Source organism: Lacerta agilis, chromosome 5 (genome assembly GCF_009819535.1).
Source record: "Lacerta agilis isolate rLacAgi1 chromosome 5, rLacAgi1.pri, whole genome shotgun sequence".
Lineage (NCBI taxonomy): Eukaryota > Metazoa > Chordata > Lepidosauria > Squamata > Lacertidae > Lacerta > Lacerta agilis.
In genome coordinates this window covers 23,443,135-23,463,357 of record NC_046316.1, presented here as the reverse complement: position 1 = coordinate 23,463,357, position 20,223 = coordinate 23,443,135, and the positions used below count along the sequence as shown (strand labels likewise).

At 41.7% G+C, this 20,223-nt stretch overlaps 1 protein-coding gene across 5 annotated transcripts in view; it reads left to right on the top strand.

The window, feature by feature from the left end:
* RHOBTB1 (Rho related BTB domain containing 1) overlaps positions 1-20,223 on the top strand; it is a 57,912-nt gene that overhangs the window by 16,410 nt on the left and 21,279 nt on the right. For 4 of the 5 annotated variants that reach the window (XM_033148905.1, XM_033148908.1, XM_033148904.1 and 1 more), the window contains 2 exons: positions 8,439-8,640; positions 10,293-10,396. In XM_033148905.1, coding sequence (XP_033004796.1) covers positions 8,449-8,640; positions 10,293-10,396 — 296 coding nt within the window. In that variant the 5' untranslated portion in view covers positions 8,439-8,448. Of the gene's footprint in view, positions 1-8,438; positions 8,641-10,292; positions 10,397-17,445; positions 17,502-20,223 lie in introns of those variants that run through there. The other variant, XM_033148909.1, reaches the window with a different exon arrangement.

Genomic DNA, 20,223 nt, shown 5'->3' with positions numbered 1-20,223 from the left:
AGCACCTTTCTTTTTAATAATAAAGAAGAGGATGAGAAAAGTGTACTCCAGTGGTAGGGGGCACTAGGGAGCTCACATCTTCAAAGAAAAAGCAACGGCTCTAGAAATTGTGAGCTGCAGTGTGGAAAGGAATAACATTGCCCCGTTTTTTCTTTTTCTTTAAGAGGCTACTGAAGCGTTCTTGAGCTGAATGCTTAAACAAATTTCCTGCCATATACTAATGTAAAAACCATGAAAACAAGCTCTTGGTCTGTATAGACACTGAGAGATCATGTTTTGTCGTCACTGATGACACGAAACTGACATTGATGTCACAGGCACTATTCAATAGATGGCTGTTGCAGGCATAAACCTGGGCCAGGGCAGGTTATGTTAGAATCTTAGTAGGTATATTTCAAAATATGAAAATGCCACTAGAAAACTGGTTCGCCAGTGATGAAAGTGCAACAGGTGGAAAAAGCCATACTGTAAATGTGTATATTTTGCACACAACAAGAAGAGGACAATTGCATTTCCGCATCTCTGAAAATGCATCAGCTGTATGAGCCTAAGAAGAAGAATATTGGTGTATGCTTTCATGTCTTTAATTTATACTGTATGCCAGAGTGTTTGTACAAGCAAGCTGTCAGTGACCTCAATGGCAGTGAGGGCTGTTTAAGAATGTTTACATTGGACAGTTGAGTTGATTCATATGGGAAAAGAATTCTTTACAACAGGGGCCATCCTGCAGGGGGACTAAGAAACAAAGAGTTTACATTATATATTTTGTCAACATTAGAGTCAAGGGAGGAGACGATTAGAGGAAAACAAGGGCAATGGGGGGCAAATGTGAGCAAATGAAATTTCATTTAATTATGCTTCATTTTGATTGGGGTTTGGTCCAAGGCATCACAAAAAGGTGCTTTTGTTTCTTTTCTAATCTGCTGGCATTTGGGCACAGAAATGGACTGCCGAGCTCTATCCTATCCTACATCCACTGCAGTGCAAATAGAGGCAATGTCTTGAGAGAGTTGCTGCAGCATCCAGTGCAAGGCAAGTAGAGCTGGGCACTCCACTCTGCTGGCCTCCAAAAGCAAGGAGAAAACCATGCTGCCAGAGCTGCCAACCCACTAGCATCAGGGCCTTAGGATGAGGTGCAAGAGGCCATTGGAAGCCTCAATTAAACACGGCCCCTTTTGCCATACTCTTGCAGGGCTTAAGGGCTTCATGCACCAGTACCAAGGAACAACATTAATTGCTTCAGCACAGCAGAAAGTACCTACCATTTCCCAACAAGAAAATAAAGGTCCGTTGATGGTGGTGCTGGAATCCTGATTCTATGCTGAGCACAGAATGCTGCAAATATTGCACTGTTACATATGCATTAGGAAATGGTAGCACAGAAGTCTCACAAAACAAGTGATGGAAAGTGAGCTTGCCAGTCTCTCCTGTGCCAACTGCCAAGCCCAGGAGGAGCACAGGCAGAAAGACAGGCTCGCTCAGACATGGCATAATGTGGGTTTTCTGCACACAGTTTTGTATTGTGAAATGTTTTGATTTGGAAAACTAGAAGCATTACAGTGTGAAATGTGATTTCCTACAACAATTTTCAGATGTTTTCAGTGTAAACACTGCACATCAGCTGCATGCTAAATAAACTAACTCAGCATTGACTGTTGATTGTTGTGTCAACATGCTTTGGTTCTAATCTTACTCGCGCTGCAGAAACTGGTAATTTCAAGGCAAAATCCAGGATTTGTACTAGGGAAGGAATTCCCCTTTTATTCTCGCATTGCTTTGTGATACAATGGGAACCTAATAATTGTATTGTTTAGATCAGATCAGTCTATGTAGTCCAGCATTCTGTTTCTAGCAGAAGGCAGCCAGGTATTTTGGAAGTTCAAAAGCAGGACATGAAGATCATAGAATTGTAGAGTTGGAAGGGACACCAAGGGTCATATCTTTCAGCCCTTGCAATGCAGGGATCGCAGTTAAAGAATCCATGAAAAGGGCCACCCAACCCCTGTTTAAAAACCTCTAATACAGGAGAGTCCACCTCCTTCCAGTGTAGTTCATTCCACTGTCAAACTGCTCTTACTGTTAGAAAGTTCTTCCTAACGTTTACATGGAATCTCCTATCCTATAATTTGAATCAGTTGGGTTTTGATTGTAGCTATTGGCTCTGAAATGGTGTCTGGTATGGATATTATTGTTGTGGATCATCTTTGTGCACCTTTTTGTTGAGGTGATACCCTAAAACATTTCTTTTCCAACATTAAATATTATGATTTTTACACAAGATGTAATATTTCAGCTAGAGAAACTATCAGTGAAGCAGCATGTGTTTGTATATTAACTTCGGCTTCTAAAGTTGAATTTAAAAGGGTAATGATCTCATAGGATTCTTAAACAAAACGCACATCAGCTCAGATACTGCCCTGGTTTAGACAACTGTGAATAAGGCCTGGTGAACCGCAGGCTTGCTCATTACTGCTATCCTCAGGATGTGAAGGCTGAGGGTGAAATCTTCCACTTTTGATTAAACTATGCCTTCCTATTACATATAAGATCAAGTAACTGTGGTGTGTTCTTCTTGATTAGCAAAGTACAATTTCAGAGTTAAAATACACCAAAGTTCGTACATAACTGTAGCTTAGAAGAAGGGAAGAGAACAGAACAGAACAGATGATTTTACTCCCTGTCCTCCTATTCTTCCAAGGTTTGAATTTTTCAAGAGTTTGGAGAAGCCCAAAGTTTCAAGGCCAGCACCATATCAGGGTGACAAGAGCAGACATTCAGGGATCCAGAATGTGTCGGTATATTGCTTTTGAACGTTAGAGCTCATGCCCTCTGCCCCTTGGGCCTTAACAGCAAAGGCACCAGCATATGCTACAGATCAAAAAGAGCCATCTCCGCTATCACAAGAGGGAAGGAGCATGTAAGTCTGGTCTTCGGAAGGGGATGAATTCCAGAATGACCAAGAACAGCCTATTCTGCCATTCTTATTTAGCTGCTCTCAAATAAGTAGCATTTTTTTGTCCCAGCAACAGAATAGGACCTTTGGGTAGGACCTTTGGTCAAGTAGCTGAACTTGTCCTTTGCCTCCTGAAATCCAATTTGTTTGGTGTAACAGCAGTAGCAGCAGCACAGTTTCTCTGTCAAACAAATAATTCTAACATGAGTGTGGTTGTTTTCTTTTTTGACTTCAATTTTTAGTAGTTATCTTGAAATGGAGTAGCATACCTGAAGAAAAGAAATGGGGGGGGGAGGAAAGGAAACAATAGATCCTAGTGTGATATAGTCAGTTTTAGAAAACAAAATGCTATGCACCGAAGGAAGTGAATAACAGCAAGTTATTCTGTTGCAGCTCATGGACAGCCAATGCCTTTGACTTCTAGAAATTTTATCTCTGTGTCCTTGACCATCTGCATTCTTTCTCCCATTCTCCTTTTATCTGCCCCAGCTTTCTCATGCCGCCGCCTTCTCGGAAACTAACCAGTTGTACTTTGTATTGCCTTTCTTCACCAGAGTAACCTTATAGGTTCTGAGTATGACACCGTATCTTTCTTCCTGGTAAATTTTTTAAAAGCTCAGTTGTTTGACCACATCTGCACTGCTTTTTCAGCATAGTCTTCGGCTATAGTTACGAATCCCAATTTCAATGATTTATCTTCCTTTCTTTCCTTTCTCTTGCTCCTACAAGCTGTGTGGTATTGTATGCTTCTGTGGTGGGTACAGAGGTCAGGGGCAGGTGTGGGGGTGGGGGTGCCCAGAAGTTATTTTGCATACTTGGTATACATCTACATGGGTGGTTTTTTTTACACCTACTTTTATTCACCTGAGTTGATGAATAAAGAGTTGCCACTCTTCTACCCATTCAACCCTCTCCAGTCCAAGAAGAAATGTTAGCAATTATCTCATCCCTCCTCCTTTGCTATCAATAACTTGTAAAAAATAAAAGGAAAATAACTTGTGTTGTTATTCATATGCCACTGTTCCCTATAATGATTCATCCATTATTTTGCCCCAGGACTGGAGGGAGCACAACCCTGTTGCTCTTGTTAAATCATTCATTAGCTTTTGATACTATCAACCATGGTATCCTCTTCGGCAGTCTACAGGATGTGGCCACCAGGGGCACTGTTCTCCATTGGTCCCAATCTTCTCTCTGGGGGCAGTTCTAGAAGTTGCATTGGATGAGTGTTTCTTGACCCCCTAGCTCTTGAGCTATGGGGTGCCACCAGTGTTTGAAATTTGCCAAGTACAACTTGTACTTGGCTATCGGCCACTTGCTACCAAGAAAAGATGCCTGGGCTCCAGGATGGTGCCTGACAGCTCCACCATCTGGAGGTTACATGCCTAGGGATCCTTGGATCTTGCCTGCTTTCAGTATCCGTGATATTTTATCAGCATAATCAGAACACATTTCAAGAACCAAAAGGTTGTATTGAAAAATATGACTTTAGAGCTGTCTGGCCCCAAAAATGGCAGCTAGGCAGTCCTTGTTGGTGACCATAATCCTGGTTTAAGGAGCCATTTGGTGCCTAGCTTCTATATCTGAGTTTCTAACACTTGTATTTCACAGAGCCTGTGGTCTAAACCACCAAGCCTCTTGGGCTTGCAGATTGGAAGGTTGGCAGTTCAAATCCATGTGACGGGGTGAGCTCCTGTTGCTCTATCCCAGCTTCTGCCAGCCTAGCAGTTTGAAAGCATACCAGTGCAAGTAGCTAAATAGGTATAGCTGTGGTGGGAAGGTAAACTGTGTTTCCGTGTGCTATGGCTTCCATCACTGTGTCTGCCCCAGAAGCAGTTTAGTTATGTTGGCCACATGACTTGGAAAGCTGTGTGCAGACAAATCCCAGCTCCTTCGGCCTGAAGTGAGATGAGCGCCACAACCCCATGGTCGCCTTTGACTGGACTTAACTGTCTGGGGTCCTTTACCTTACCTTTGTCTTTACTGTCTTCAGCATATTTTTGTTCTTCAGATACCAAACACATGGCTTTTTCTATTTAGTACATACATTTTAATTTTATCTGATTACAAAATAGTTTTATCTGAGGCTTAAATTAGAAACAGTCGTGGTTGTTGATGTATTGTAGCTGTCTGTGACACTGCAAGCCAAAGTCTCTTGACTTGTTTAGACTTCCCCCAGCTTCCCTCCTCTAGTCTACTTCTAGTCATTCTGTTGACTATGCTTTTATGCTCCCTGTGGCCATAAAGTTTTCTATGAATTGCCCCCGTTGTGGTTTTCCTAATGCTCTAGCTTCCTACATGCATAGAGCAGCATGACCAGTTAATGTAATGTTGTTGCTCCACTCTAGACTGGTAATAAATATACTATAAGTCAGTTCCCCCCTGTAATTAGCCCTCACATTGCAATGTGTGAACTTTTGCTTAGGTAATATTTAGTTTTTACATTACCTATGTCTCAAGAGCCGTGTCAACTGAAACAAAAGTAAAATTAACACTAGTTACAGTCCATCCATTATTAAAACATCTCTTATTGCGCTTTACAAACTATAATTGATTGGACAGAACAAATATTGAACAGCAGAACAGCACTTATAACTACTGGAAGAATGCTTTTAATGCTCATTCTATAGCTATGAAAGGTGTGAGGGGGACTGTAGTTATGCAGCACACACAAAGGCGAAATTGCTCGCCGCTATAATTATACTTGTTCCTTAATTCTGAAATTGCTTTTCTGTGTAGAAAAATACAGTGCAACGATAAAAGATTTAATTAAGTTTTGACAGCTATTGAACATTTCCAGGAAGGCTTCTGTTTAAACAGAAAAATCTTAAGGTTCCCTCACCTGCAAACTGTGGTGGTTGCTTGGCTCTGTCCTTCATATATACAAGGTGGAATTGTCAGGTTAGGGTATCCTCATTTGTTTCTGATGTGTCTTTATTCTCCCTGCCACTTCTGGACACTAGAGTTGGACCCCTTCAGCATGACATTTGCAGGCTGGTGAACAAACATGTTCATGTAGGCCCAGGAATCTCATGTCTTGGACCTTGGCACATTTTTATGCCAACACATGTGGCGTGCGGGGGGGGGGGGAGGAGCATTGTTGGATTACCCCTCCCCTCCCCAAAGAAAAATAGATGAAGAGATTTGGTGGAGAAAACAAGGGGCATTTCAAGACTTGACTGTCAGATTATTCAGTGCTACCCTCCCCACCCAAACAAATACAAAAGCAAATGCAGGGTGACTGGAAAATAAAAGTGAATTAACTCCCTTACTCACAAGTCATTCACACCAAAATGTATTAGTATGCTAGACAATGTGTGCTTGCAGGTTCACTGATACCTTTAATTGAATGGTTATCCATTTTTCTTATGGGAAACTCAATAATGCTTTGAGATGGTACTTTTTTTAAGTAGTTTGAGAGAAAGGGATATGGTGCCATTGCTTGTGCAAGAGTTCACATAAAAAGGTAAAGGGACCCCTGACCATTAGCTCCAGTCATGTCCGACTCTGGGGTTGCGGCACTCATCTCACATTACTGGCTGAGGGAGCCGGCGTACAGCTTCCAGGTCATGTGGCCAGCATGACAAAGCAGCAGCTGGCGAACCAGAGCAGCGCATGGAAACGGCGTTTACCTTCCCACTGGAGCGGTACCTATTTATCTACTAGCACTTTGACATGCTTTCGAACTACTAGGTTGGCAGGAGCTGGGACCGAGCAACGGGAGCTCACCCCGTCACAGGGATTCGAACCGCCAACCTTCTGATTAGCAAGCCCTAGGCTCTGTGATTTAACCCACAGCGCCACATGGTACACAATAGGTAGGTTCTGCAGCAGAACTCCTGCTTTTGCTTGCCCAAGAGGATGCAGAAGCAGGGTAATGTTTGTGGACTTAGTTCCAGTTTTCTTGTGCTTTTCTGTGCAAGGTCTGGTGCTGTTTGCATTCAGAAGGGAACCTTTGGACCCAGCACTCATGTGTTGATCTGCAAAACAAAGTTCTTCACTTTTGTGTGGAAATTCATCACCAGTTTTCTCCTCCAGACTTGGGGTGGGGGTGGGGGGAGGAAATACAAAGCATGAACTTTTGCTTTCTGTAGCAAATTGTTGAACAAAACAACCCCAAATTTTTATCAATACTGCTTGGAAATGGTTGATCTTGAAATCGTTAGCATTGTTGTTGAGGTTGGTTTTCACTCAGAATTAAAAAGATAGAGCAGGGCAAAGATTTATGGAATCCTCTGTGCACAGTATAGTAGGATAATAAAGTTGACACGAGTCAGAATAAAATATGGGTTCCTTTAGTTTTGCTTGTAAAGCAGTGAATTCCTATTTTAGTTGTTAACAGGTGTTATTTTTTTCCAGCCAGGTTTTATGCTCCCGAAAGCACAAGTGCATCTATTAAGAACAAGCTTACAGTTTGTATCCAAATTTTGATGGGTCAAGATGCTGCCAAAATGCTTTATGGAGCAGTAATTTGTGCCATCGTTAATGCTGTTAGTCTTCACAGCATAACATTGAGGAACTTTTTTCTTAAGCACATGAATATGCACACTGGTGACCAATGATTAGGTGCAGGTCCCCTGTGAATGGTCAATGCATGTTCAAGGGTGAGAATTTAAGATCAAAAGTGGTGCTCATATTATAGTGAGCCAAGTTTGTTCATTACTAGTGTCAGTTTGTAGGGCACTCAAGAAATCTGTTTGGCTAATTACCTTAGAATTAATCTGGGTGTGACTCCAGAATGTAAAGTATTCAGGGGTCCTTTACCTTATATTTGTAGCAGTTTCACTTCTGTAAACTATTTTGGAAAGGATTTTTTTTTGTCTATTCTTTATGTGTTTGGGCACCTCTTATGATACCGTAAAAAATAAATTGTATGATGATTCCTGAGATCAAGGGGCAGGTTTTTGTCTGTTTGGATACTGTTGGATGCCATTTTGAATCAAGATGGCAGACTGAACCTTTCAAAATGCCAGTGATCTTAACCCCTGGTTTCTAAGCTGCACTGATGCTTTTGTTTATTAGAATTCCAAGGCAATGGGAGGTTCGAGGCTACTGGTTTTTCAAAAAGTAATACAAGGTGGTTGTTGTTGTTTTAAATGTGTTTCCCTTTCATGTTTGCTGTGAGGGAATAGCAGTGAGCACTGATGTTAACGTGATGGAGCTGTGTCACACTTTGTGTGGCAAAGGCTAAAGCAACTGCTGTCCGGTCCTGTTGGCAATCCTAGCTGCACCATGCTTTATCTCCTTTAAGCAAGTTTGTGTTTATAGAAAACCAAGCAGAAAATAAGGAAGGAAGGCATTCAAGGTCAAAAGAACTGCCTGGATTTTATGAACTGTGTGGAGTTTATAAATCAGCTTTGGCAGCAGTATAGTTTAGTCTGAACTTCAATCCTTGCCTTTGAACAAGTAAATGGGGGGGAAAGTAGAACTCTTTAAATAATAAGGTTTCCTACTGTTTGAAACTGGCATCATTGTCTTTTTATAGTCTCCGGTACATGGATGCTGACATGGACTACGAAAGACCTAACGTTGAAACCATCAAGTGTGTGGTTGTTGGTGACAATGCAGTGGGGAAGACTCGCTTAATTTGTGCAAGAGCATGTAACACCACCCTGACGCAATATCAGCTGCTAGCAACTCACGTTCCTACAGTCTGGGCAATTGATCAGTATCGAGTCTGCCAAGAGGTATGTACTGTCCACTTTATCAAGTTGTGCAATAATGTACAAGGAAGTTTTGCCTTGGCATTGATGCAGTTATTGGCTTTAAGTGTTGCTGCTTTGGAACGGTCAGTGGAGTTGTGTGTTTTGAATGCATGGTGTTCGGAGAAAGAGAAGTAATTCAAAATGGACCAAGTAAGGCTGGTCTTCCATCAGTGTTGATAGAACATATTTTGAAATCATTGGACCGCTCTGTTCCAAAGTGACAGCTCTATATGGTTGTTGTTTGAAATATCTTGTGTTGTGTTTGAATATATACATCCTTTTAGAGTTTATTTATCCAGTCTCCTTTGTTTTAAAAGTATTTTTTTGTGTGCAGATATCTCCTGAACAGACAACTAAGCTTTCCTGTGATGTTTACACAGAGGAAAACCTATGTCTTACACACATTGTGGATAATACATGGAATCTTTCCTATACAGTAGTTCATTTTTAAAAGGGTTGATGTCCATTCAGTTTCAGGACCCTGTTGAGTTGGGAATATCTCAGCACCCTGTTTTGATTCACAGACACACACACACCCCTCTTTCTGGCTTCTGGTCTTGGTGACTGAGCTAGTCTGATATACCCTCCACATAGCAGTGTGACACAAGAAATTTCAGCAGGTCCTGTCATAGAGCTTTGAGAATGAGAAAGGCTATGCTTGTTGGATTTCATTTTCATTGCAACTTTAATTTTAAAAAGTCCAGGAGCTTTGCTGCATCTGGTGGCTTTAGCTGACAGTGTTCTTAATAAAACCTGTGCCAAAGTTGAAAGCTGCTCACCTTTCAGCTCACCGTGTGCATTCACAAGTGACCCCCCAAGTCAGGTTTCAGTGCTGCAGAGCTTCACAGTGACTTGTTTCTCATATCACAAACTGTAGTTTGATGTGGGCTGGTGCATGCTGCTTATAATATCATGCATTGTTCCTCCTCTGCTCCTTTCTTCAGTGTGCCAAGGAGGAAACAGAACTAGAATCTGGCTTGCCATTCCATGCAAATCAGTACTTGTGGTTTGTTTGTTTGTTTCATTACAAATAATCAGTTTGTTAGGAGAAGAGAGAGAGAGAGAGAGATGAACCACGCCGGTGCGTAAGGATCCAAATTAATTGCAGTTAAGTCCCAGTGATACATCTATTTAAAAGTTTTCTAAACTGCCCTTCACCTAAAGGTTCCAGGGCAGGTTATAACAACCATAACCTTATATTATATTGTTGTATCCCATCCTGGGACCTTATGACAGGTAAAATAAAATAAAAAAATAATTAATTAAGAGAGAACATAAATGGCTATATTTAGACATTATGCCAAACAATGTATTGTATGAACCATAGTTTATAATCCAGGCCATGTTCTGAATTTTATGAATGTGCAAAACTGTGGTTTAGCACTGTCTGTCTTTCCATCAACTCGGTACTCACCTTCATAGATTCACTCCGGGCCTTCAAAACTTAACTTCTGGTTCTGGTTCAGCAATCAGAAATCATGCTAGAACATATTCAAGCCTCTGTAACCATGGTTTGGCGCAATTTCTCAAGTAAGCCTTTGACCATGTCCTAGAGCATACTTATATATTAGGACTTTCTTCAGGGAATTGTATCTGCAGCAAGCTTCTAACTGATGGAAATGTACCTATTTCAGGTTCTTGAACGTTCCCGGGATGTTGTGGATGAAGTGAGTGTTTCTCTCAGACTCTGGGACACATTTGGCGATCATCACAAAGATAGGCGCTTTGCTTATGGAAGGTAAGTGGGAGTTAGCCCAACTTTTCATTTGCAAGTCAAGTAAAACCTAGTGGGAAAAGAACTGCATCTTTGAAGTGTGAAATGTGAGGTATTAAATACACCGAGAGTGTTCACATTCCTCTTTCTTTCGAAGAACAGCATCTATCGCAAGGGTTATGAATATATACATCTTTGAAGGGAACATAGCTTATCTATGTAGTTTATCAGTGCCACAAAGGTTTTGAGCAAAAGTCTTGAAACTTTTTCATTTGCAAAAATGTAAAACAAAAACAAAAACCTGAAGTGTTGTCAATTGCTTGAATGCCATGATGAAAGGTAATCAATTCACTTATTGCTAAAATAGCTGCCAGGTGTGTTAAAGAATTCAATACAAATGCTTGTGATTCTGCACAGGGAGAAATCTTTCACAACTACCACTGCTGTACAAGCATATGATGTGAAATCTGACTAACCCAGATTCTCCTTCATATTTGAGTGTAGCGTGACTCTGTTTTTTCCAGGCTATTCATGGGTAATCCAGTTCTCATAGGCATGTTGGTGTGGATGAAGGAAATGCTTCTTGTCCCCGAGTCCTAAATTTATTGGTCTAAGCACAGTTTGACCAGGGTTAGAGTAATAATTGCTTAAAATGCATGTAGAATTGTAACCTGATTGAAGTCCATTAAAGACTTGCTTCCTATTTTGTTGATTTAAATGTAACTAGAGGGAACAGGTTGTGTTACCTGAATATCAGATATCCTTTCATCAGCATTACAGACCATTGGCCGGGATCCAGAAAGCTACTTTTAAGCATGACCCTAAAGCTTTGGGTATCAGAAGTAGTTCTGTTATGCCTGCCTGTAGCACCGGGGGTGGGTGGGTGGGTGCTGATGGAGAGCTACAAGCCCAAACCCCATTGGCTATGCAGAATCAGTTGTATGGTTCTTGCAATTCTGGCATTTGCATCTAAGCTCACTTTTCAGTTGCTGATAATAGGTTTGCATTGCCTTTTTTGCTGGCTTAGTACATTGCACCTTGGGTGATGTCTGCATGAGCAGTAATTTAGTAGTTTAATACAGTCTATAGTGGTGGTAGTATTTTACTCTGTTAGTCCAGTCATATGGGAGGAGACAGGTGTAACATTTTTAACAGTTCTTTATCCACAGTAGGAATATGATTTCACAGTTTCCTTTATACAGGTTTTTAGGTTTGCCCTTTCCCTTATGTCTAAGACAAGGTATCCCTCTTACATATGAAATATATAGGACATTTCGTGCATTTATACTCATATATGTTCATCCTTCAATTTACCTACTCTGTCAGCAGTTTATAAACACTGCGAAGGATTGAGAGAAGGGAAGATATATTGGTAACACCATAAGCATTAGCCAGTAGACATAAGGCTTTCTCTTAGCAGGCTTACAGAACTAAGAATAAACCCTGTCACAAAAATGCACGTGCATTTTCAAGGCATGGGCAGTTATTTCAGACTACTTCCATCACACTTAAAATGTAATAGCTTCAGTGTCTCTCACCCAGCAATTGTATACGGGGTAGGAGAGAAAAAGAACCAGCAATGAAGGCCGCCTTGTATATTATGGCTCTCCCATGTGGAAGCTGCAGAAATGGCTTTTATGAGACAGTCATAATATTTGCAAGCCTCTTAACCGTGTGCACATCTCTGGTTATATGGGGAATCCCCATGCACAAAACTGCGTGTTTCTGATAGAAGCTGGTATCAAAACCTATCACATCATCAGGCTGAAGCATGTGATCATAAGTTCACAAACATTAGAGCCCCTGAATGGGGGCTCTAATGTATGGGTGACCCTCAGAAGTTATCACAGAAAGAAGGGCTGTAGGACACTGAAAAGCAACAGGAGCAAGTAGCAAAAGCAATGGAAGGGGTAAGGAAATGTGTTGCATCAGGCTGGGAGGGAAGCTTATGCAAACATACCGGGTAGAAGAGGTTTGCTGTGCCATTCCCTGATTTGGACGCTTTGGCCATCCTTGCTGCTTTATATCATTCTTCTTTGAATTCACTGTCCTGATGCAGAGAGCTTTGTGAGAGGTGACTAGTGTGTTAACTGCTCATTTTTGAAAGACAATCCAATCCCTAATTAAAGCATACAATTTAAATACTTTATATATTTAAGTATTAAGTATTAAGTTTGGCCAAACTGTGGGAGGCAGTGGAGGATAGGGGTGCCTGGCGTGCTCTGGTCTATGGGGTCACGAAGAGTCGGACACGACTGAATGACTGAACAACAACAAATATTTGAGTATTGCACTTGAATGCACTGTTCAAAGATTGCAAAATATATAATACATTTTTCAAAGTCACAAAATATCAATTTACTTAGGTCCTAGCAAGTTTAAAATTAAGTGGTTCCTGTTGTTTACTCTTCTTCTCCCTGCTTGCTGTGTCCTTATGTCAACATACACTCTGTCACTGAGCAGATTAGTATAGATTAAGAGGACAAAATCAGGCATGTTCCAGTTTTTGGAGAGAGAAGGTGTAGGATGACATATTTCATGCCCACTCCTACAAAGGTTGTGCATATTTAATTCAGGAATAGTTATGTGAGGGTCAGAGCAATCCAAACAAGGGACTAGGGATGTAATCTCATGGACTGGGACCGGCTAGGGAACCCAAAAGGGAAGAAGGCTCAGAGACCAGGGACTGGTGGTGGGACAACGGAGAGGGAGAACACCGGGAGGAGAAGGTTGGAAGCTGAAGATTTAACAGGGCTTAGTGAGCTTAGAGAGTCTGTGGCAGAGACAATGCCAGGATCAGATGCAGGAGCTGAAGCAGAAGAGTGGGGTGAGAGAGACCAAGAGGCAGAGATGAGTCAGGTTGGTGAAGTGTGAAAGGTGTTTCCGGTTCCTGCTGCGAACAAGCTCTGCTCCCCTCTTGTCTCCCAGAACCAGAAAAGACTTGAAAAGAGCGGAGTAGAGATCAGTGATGCAGAAGTGCAGTCTACTGGGGGGAAACCCTGGAGAGGAAGGGACTTAGGCAGCTGTGGGGAGATGGGGACATTCAGTCTCTGCAACTGCTTCATGAGGGCAAGACCTACTGGAGATAAGTTGCTGTGCTCATTAGGCCTGACACTCCTGTGTTGATCGTGCTAATAGTTAACTCCAGTTTGCACAGTGTAATTTACTGCTGGCTAACCCGTGACAGCTGCATCCAAAACACTGCTGAATCCAAAAATCTGCTGGCCTGGCCAGAAGGTGGGTGAGTGGGGAGTTTTCATTTGTTTTTTTCCTGTACCAGCTCCTGGCTGCCACAGCAGAGGGTTAGAACAGTTTTGGATCTGTTAGATTCATGGCTGACTCTGCTACCCATCTCCCAGCTATTTTGGGGTGCAATGTCTGTGGCTACTCACAGCTGTACTTGTCCACTGCCCATGATTTGGGTGCAGAAACGCCCACCTAATCTTCCTGCCACCATCCCCAGCAGCACTGACTGAGGCTTAGAATTGTGCTGTAAAAGTTGTTTTCTTACGGCAAATGTTGGTAAAATTGACTTATTTCAATGTTGAAAAGCAATAATGAACTTTTCTTAATCTTAATCAAGGGTTTTTCATTGCTGCTAAGCTGTGACATTCAAAATCAAACATGTCTACATCTTTTTTTTACAGTGGGGATAAAAGTAGCTAGGTAGAGATTTTCAACAATAAAACTGCACAAGTATAAAGGGTTAAGAAGCTCCCCCCCCCCTTTTCTTGTTTTGCTGGTCTTCTGCTTCATCATGTAGCCTCAGTGTATGTAGGAGGAAAAAAGGTCTGGAAAAAGAATTGTATAACAGCACATAATGTATGCTTTCACCCTTGAGATCACTTAATGTGGAATGGCTAGTTCAAAGCACTCCCTAACAATGATGTTAAACTACCAGAGAAATAGTAAAATGGTGGATTTTCCCACACTTTATAATGGTGCTGGCTGGTGAGTTAAATAGCATGGAGGACAAGTTTTTGAGCTTGTGGTACCTCTTCTTCCATTTGTGCAAAACACACACCTCTCTCTGATACACGTATATGCACATACATACATACTCTTCTCTCCCCGCAACCTATTACTTCGTGTTTTCTCCTCTTCTGTTTTAATTCTGTGCCATGCAGAACTGATCTGGTTTCTTGGTGCTATTTGAGGGTTATACATTCCAATCGATTTTCTGATCAAACCATGTCTTAGCATGTTCATCATCATGAATTCACGTTCAATTTATTTCCGTTCTGCTTGACTGGGGCTTTGTTACAGCAGACATGCATGAGGTATGGGAAAGGTTCCTGGCCTCACTAATTGTCAGACATAATATAAGAAGGTTATAAAAATTGTTCAAACAATAGGTCGTAACACAAATAGAAGAAGTCATGCTCATCTTTTAAGGACCGCCTCTCTCCATGAGAACCTACCCGGACCCTGAGATCATACTCTGAGCTGTTCTTCTTCTGCCTCCTCCATGAGGGGTCAGGAGGGTGGCAACATGAGAACGGGCCTTTTCTGCAGTGGCACCCTTCATTCTATCTACACCTTTAGGTGCCAGGCAAAAACATTCCTCTCCAACCAGGCCTTTAGCTAATTGATATCCAATATGCCTTTAAATGTGTTGTGGGAGAAGGGGGAGCGGGCGGTTATTAAGTATTAGGTGTTTTTTATCTTACATTTTTGTGTAGTGAACCACCCTGAGATCTACAGATGAAGGACGGTGTGCAAATTTAATTAATTAAAAATAAAAGATGCTAATCTGCTACTGCAGCTGCTAAGTCCAATATCACATGACAATTAGCAGAGGCATGCCGGTAAAACATGATATATTATGTGCATTTATTCATCACAACAAAATAGAGAGGAATAAATTAGTGAATTTCAGTGTATATTATGTATCATCATAATACTTAATAGTATGGGGGGGGGAAGGAGAAGTGCAGGCTGTCACCTGAGTATGAAAGTAGAGGGATGTTCTTGTATTTTAATCTGTAAGGTTTGGGGGACATGTTTTGCATGTAACTTCCCTTCTAAGTAACATGCATTATTTGTGTGAACAAGCTGGGCATAAGTCTTTGACCTACCCCTTCCCTTTTTCATTTCTTTAAGACTTTTGGCTCACAACAATAAAGAATTACATCGATATGTCAAAAATAATTAGACTAGTAAGCTTTAATTGGCGCGTGCCACAGAATAGTCTCTGTGTTTGGTATTGTTTTAATATTTGCTTGTTTATTTTAGATGTGTACATGTTTATATATTAATAACATATAATTATAATATAATATAATAATATGTTATATGCCAATAACATTAGTTTATGTACTAATAATCATGATTATAAATAAATGCATACTTAGAGGGAGTTTAGTTTTGTTAAACTACTTTTACTTGATTAGTGGATTAAATTCCATTCTATTTTAAAGAACTGTTTCAATGCTTTGCTGCATATCTGTTCCGTTTTTTTAATGGAGCATAAAGAGTAGTCTTTAGAACGTGACGTGCTCTTTGCAGTGATATGAAGGCATCTTGCCTGTTCTGAACCTGGAATTAGGGATCTAGAAGATAGGCTTCATCTCTGTGTAGTGAAGTCATGCACCTAGGTCAGATCCATCACACTATCCATTGAAAGTACCGGTACTTTTAACAGGCATGGCTCCCCCCCCCCAAAAAAATAATAATCATCATGGGAACTGTAGTTTAAGGGTGCTGCCCTCCAAGCTATAATTCTCAACACCCTTAAGAATCCTAAGATTTTTTGGGGGAAGCCATAAGTGTTAAAGTGATACGTGAATGTGGCTCAATGGGTTTTTAGCTATTTAGATTTCCGCTTCAAGAGCCTACCACCATCACTGGCATAAGAAAAGATCCTCTTTTTCTCTGGTGCACTGCCTGCTTCAAAGAGTCGGCTGTGGGAGGGTCCTCTCTTGGCACTGCAAGGAGGGGTTTATCGACAAGCGATTTGTCGATGCAGTTGCCCATTTACGGAACTGTATAGCAAAACTCAAAAAGAAGGACCACTGTTGACTCAATTTTAATTCATGCCTTTCTAGGAAAGTATATACAGATTAAAGCATTATTGCTTCTTAGGTATCATATTTTGTTTTTATGGAAAGTTCGGATTTGGAGAAGGCTGCTTAGGTGTCTTTATGCTAGGTTTAATGCATGCATCCTTTTTACTCTTTACCTAGTATTCTTGCTAATATTATTCTGAAATGTGCAGTGCTATTTTTTATATAAATATCAGGTAAGCTCTTTTCAATGTCCAAGGAAGTATTGCAGCAAAACCTTGTGCAGATGAACTGTGTGTGTGTGTGTGTGTGTGTGTGTGTATTGAGCTGCATTCTATACCTCTGAGTTAGTCATCCACTTTTCAGTGAGTACCTCTTGAACAGTAGAATGACAAGCAACCACAGCGTGTAACTTAAAAGAAGGAAGATGGAAGCACATTGCAGACAACAGCAGCATGTGAGAATGAACTGGAGCAACGGTCAGCTTTTGAGTTTTTATTCAATATCAGGGATAGGGGAGGTTAAATGGTAAGTTTTACTTACGTGTTGATTACTAAAGTTTTCTGGGGATAAAACTTGGTGGTGTGTTTTTCCTTTGCTGCATTTAAAGACAAATGGGAAGAGCATATTTTCTGATGAAAATTTCTAGTTAGGACTGCTTCACACATCAGTTTTTTTCCTATATGGAGATAACCATAAAGAAAAGAGCAGATCATAATACCACTTGAGAGTTCTTGTAGCAAATACGCTGGTGGAGTAAGCCAAATAGTGTAGTTTTGGTGAAAATAACAGTACTCTGCAGTTCAACACTAGTTAATATGCTCTTCAGTATACAGGGCTACCTCAGAAAAAAGGTCAGTTGTGAAGCAGCCCATGGTTAGTAAAGAAATTAGGTATTCTCATCTTCTAAAGCTGTCGTTGAACAATATAAGTTGAAAATCACCTGTTTCCCTTGAGCTGCTGCTGTTTTTCGTATTGACTTTAACTGAAATCTCATGTTACGCAAGTTCTTTGGGGGGGGACACCTCTGCATGCTCCTCACTATCAAAATCTGAATATATATTTCAGGGTGTTTTGACAGTTTCGCACATAACACCTCTACTTAAGAAGCCTCACTGCTCTCGGTAAAGTATAGAATTGATTTTTCTTTCCTGCTCCCATCCAGGCTGGTGCATGGTCTTGCCCTGCCTTCGTTGGATGTCTTTTTGGCCCCTCATATTGTAGTCTACTCCTTGCATTGCAGTCCCATTTGTTGTGAGAGTGCACTCATAGGCTGTAACTGTGGGCACCATGATAAACCATTGTTTATCATGATGGGGAAAAACCTGCAGCAAACCTTGGGGTCAAATGTTTCCCCTTTCCCACTCCTCCTTGGAGTACAGCCATGAGGAGGAGTTTGGAAGCTTTCACTTCTGTTTTTGATTAACCACAGTTTAGCATTACATTTGCCCCCTAAACTGCGGTTAGCCTTAACTGTGGTTTGAAACAAGCTTCATAACCCTTTATTTGACATTTACTTCTTTCACAGAAACCATAGTTAAGATTAATCAGTTTGTCAGATTCTGATGAGATAACAAGATATGGTTAATATTTTTAAAATGGAAATGACAGCTTCCAAGCTACTCCTTATGGACACACCAGAGAGTGACAGGGATCACATAACCCCAAGGCTAGCTGTGGCTCATTCCTGTCACAATAAACAATAGTTTATTGTGATGTCTGAACGCAGCCATAGTCATTCATTTTCAGATCATTTGGTTATGCCTCCCAGTCACTTATAAACTTCATCTTCATATGGTGGCTGCTGCTACATTTTACTGAAACTTTTAATATTGTGAAGACACTGCCTTGCTTATACGCTATCTGTGCAAGCCTTTTTAGTTCTGTCTTCCCCAGCACTGAAATGTGTGCATGAATGCTGTATGCATTTATTAATGGGGAAAGTTGTGCCTCAGTTAACCCATTTGTAAAAGCAGATTTTCTCCATCATAAACAATATAATGGAGTTGACAGATAGTTGGTCTGCCTTTTTTTCAGAGCTATGCTGATCAAATACTTAAGCTTCATTAGGCATATCCACACTACAGCTTCCCCCAAAGCATGCTGGGAACGGTATCTTGGCAAGGGTGCTAAGAATTCTCTGCTGGAGATCCTTAGCCATTTCCTCGCCCCAAAGAACTGTATTTCCCTGGTGAGAGGGAACGACTGTTAAATAATAGGGGATAGATATTGTAATGGTGGTTTTGGCTTAGGCTAAATTATGCAAGAGAGCAGCCATAGATCAGTGGTATAAAACATCATTTGCATGTCGAAAGCCAAGCCCTGGCATTCACACTAAAGGGAACCCAGGCAACCAGCCCTTACGGTCTGTACATTTGTACTGTTTATAATGGTGTTATATGTTTTATTGTATACATACATTGCTGTCTACCTTGTGGCGCAGGAAGCGGGACTGACAGCTGGCAGCGCGAGCTGAGCATGAGCAAAAGCTCCTCGGGAAAGCCCTCTCTCCTGCGTTGGCTCCCCGCCTCCCCTCCCCGCTCCTTGGCCGCCCTCCACTGATTGGCCAGCAAGACAAAAGTTTCTTGAGAGATGGCGGAGCGGCAATGTGACGGACAGAACTGTCCCATTTAGGGATGCCGGGCCGTGCGCATGCTGCGGGTGGGCGGCGGCAGGTTGGAGAGCACTGCGCAGGCAGGCGGGGCTGGCCCAAGCAGTGGGCGGCAAGCTTGCCCGTACGGACGCTGTGCATGTCCTCCGTCGCTCTACAGCTGGGGGGAGGCAGGGGCCATCTTGTCACCCCTCCTAGAGTGGCACCTGGGGCACCCCGCCCCCTCCGCCCCCTTCCTACGCCCTTGTGTCTACCACCCCAACATATTGCAGTATATAAATACTTCTATGAATATAGAAACATAGGAAGCTGCCACATACCAGGCCAGGTCATTTGTTGATGTAGCTCTGTGCTATCATCACTGACTATTTGCAGCTTACCAGGGTTTCAGGTAGGAGTCTTTTGCAGCCCTGCCTGGTGACACCAGGGATTATCTGGGGACCTTTTCAGTATGAAGCATGTGCTCTGCCACTGACCTATGGATGCTCCCTGGGACAAATCCTTTCTGCTGTAAGGTAGAGCAGGCAGCACTGGATATGACTGACCAACGTTAATTCTATCCCTGGGCCACTGAGGAATTTACATGTTTACTGCAGCAGGCAGCCAAAGTGTGAGGGGGGAGATGTGCATGTCCAGAAATGCAGGGGGCTGCAGCTAATCTGATTGGACAAGTTTTTAGGTGTTGCATGTTTTACTGCAGCAAACACCAACCAGAAGCTGCTGCACCCCCTGTGTTGTTTGTTGTGCCTCTGAGTCAGAGAAGCTGCAGATGGGATTTCCACCTCCTCACACCCAAGTATTTGGTCATAATAATAGACTATACATGGGAAAAGGAGGAAATGTGCAGAGTTGCACTAAGCCTTTCTCTTTAGCAGTTGCACAATGAGATAAATAATAACAGTGAAGAGGGTGTTTGCTCCAGAATAAGTAATGGGACTGGTTCCATAGTAGGTGATACAGCCTCTATGACCCCTCCCTTTCTTTCTCTAGAACTCTCATTCCTACCAAAGGAAAAATTGCATTCCATGATGTAACAAGTCAAGTTGTGCTATCAAAATTGTTTAAAAGCAAGCAGTCTGATGCACCATTGCACAGTACAACCTGGTTGCATAATTGAGGCTTCTAGATACGGATTTGGTTGTCCTTGTTACAAAATTTGGATTTGAAATCCATTGGGGTTGGCAATAATTAATCTCCATCAGTACTGAAAGCGCAGTGTACCTTGCCTTACTAGA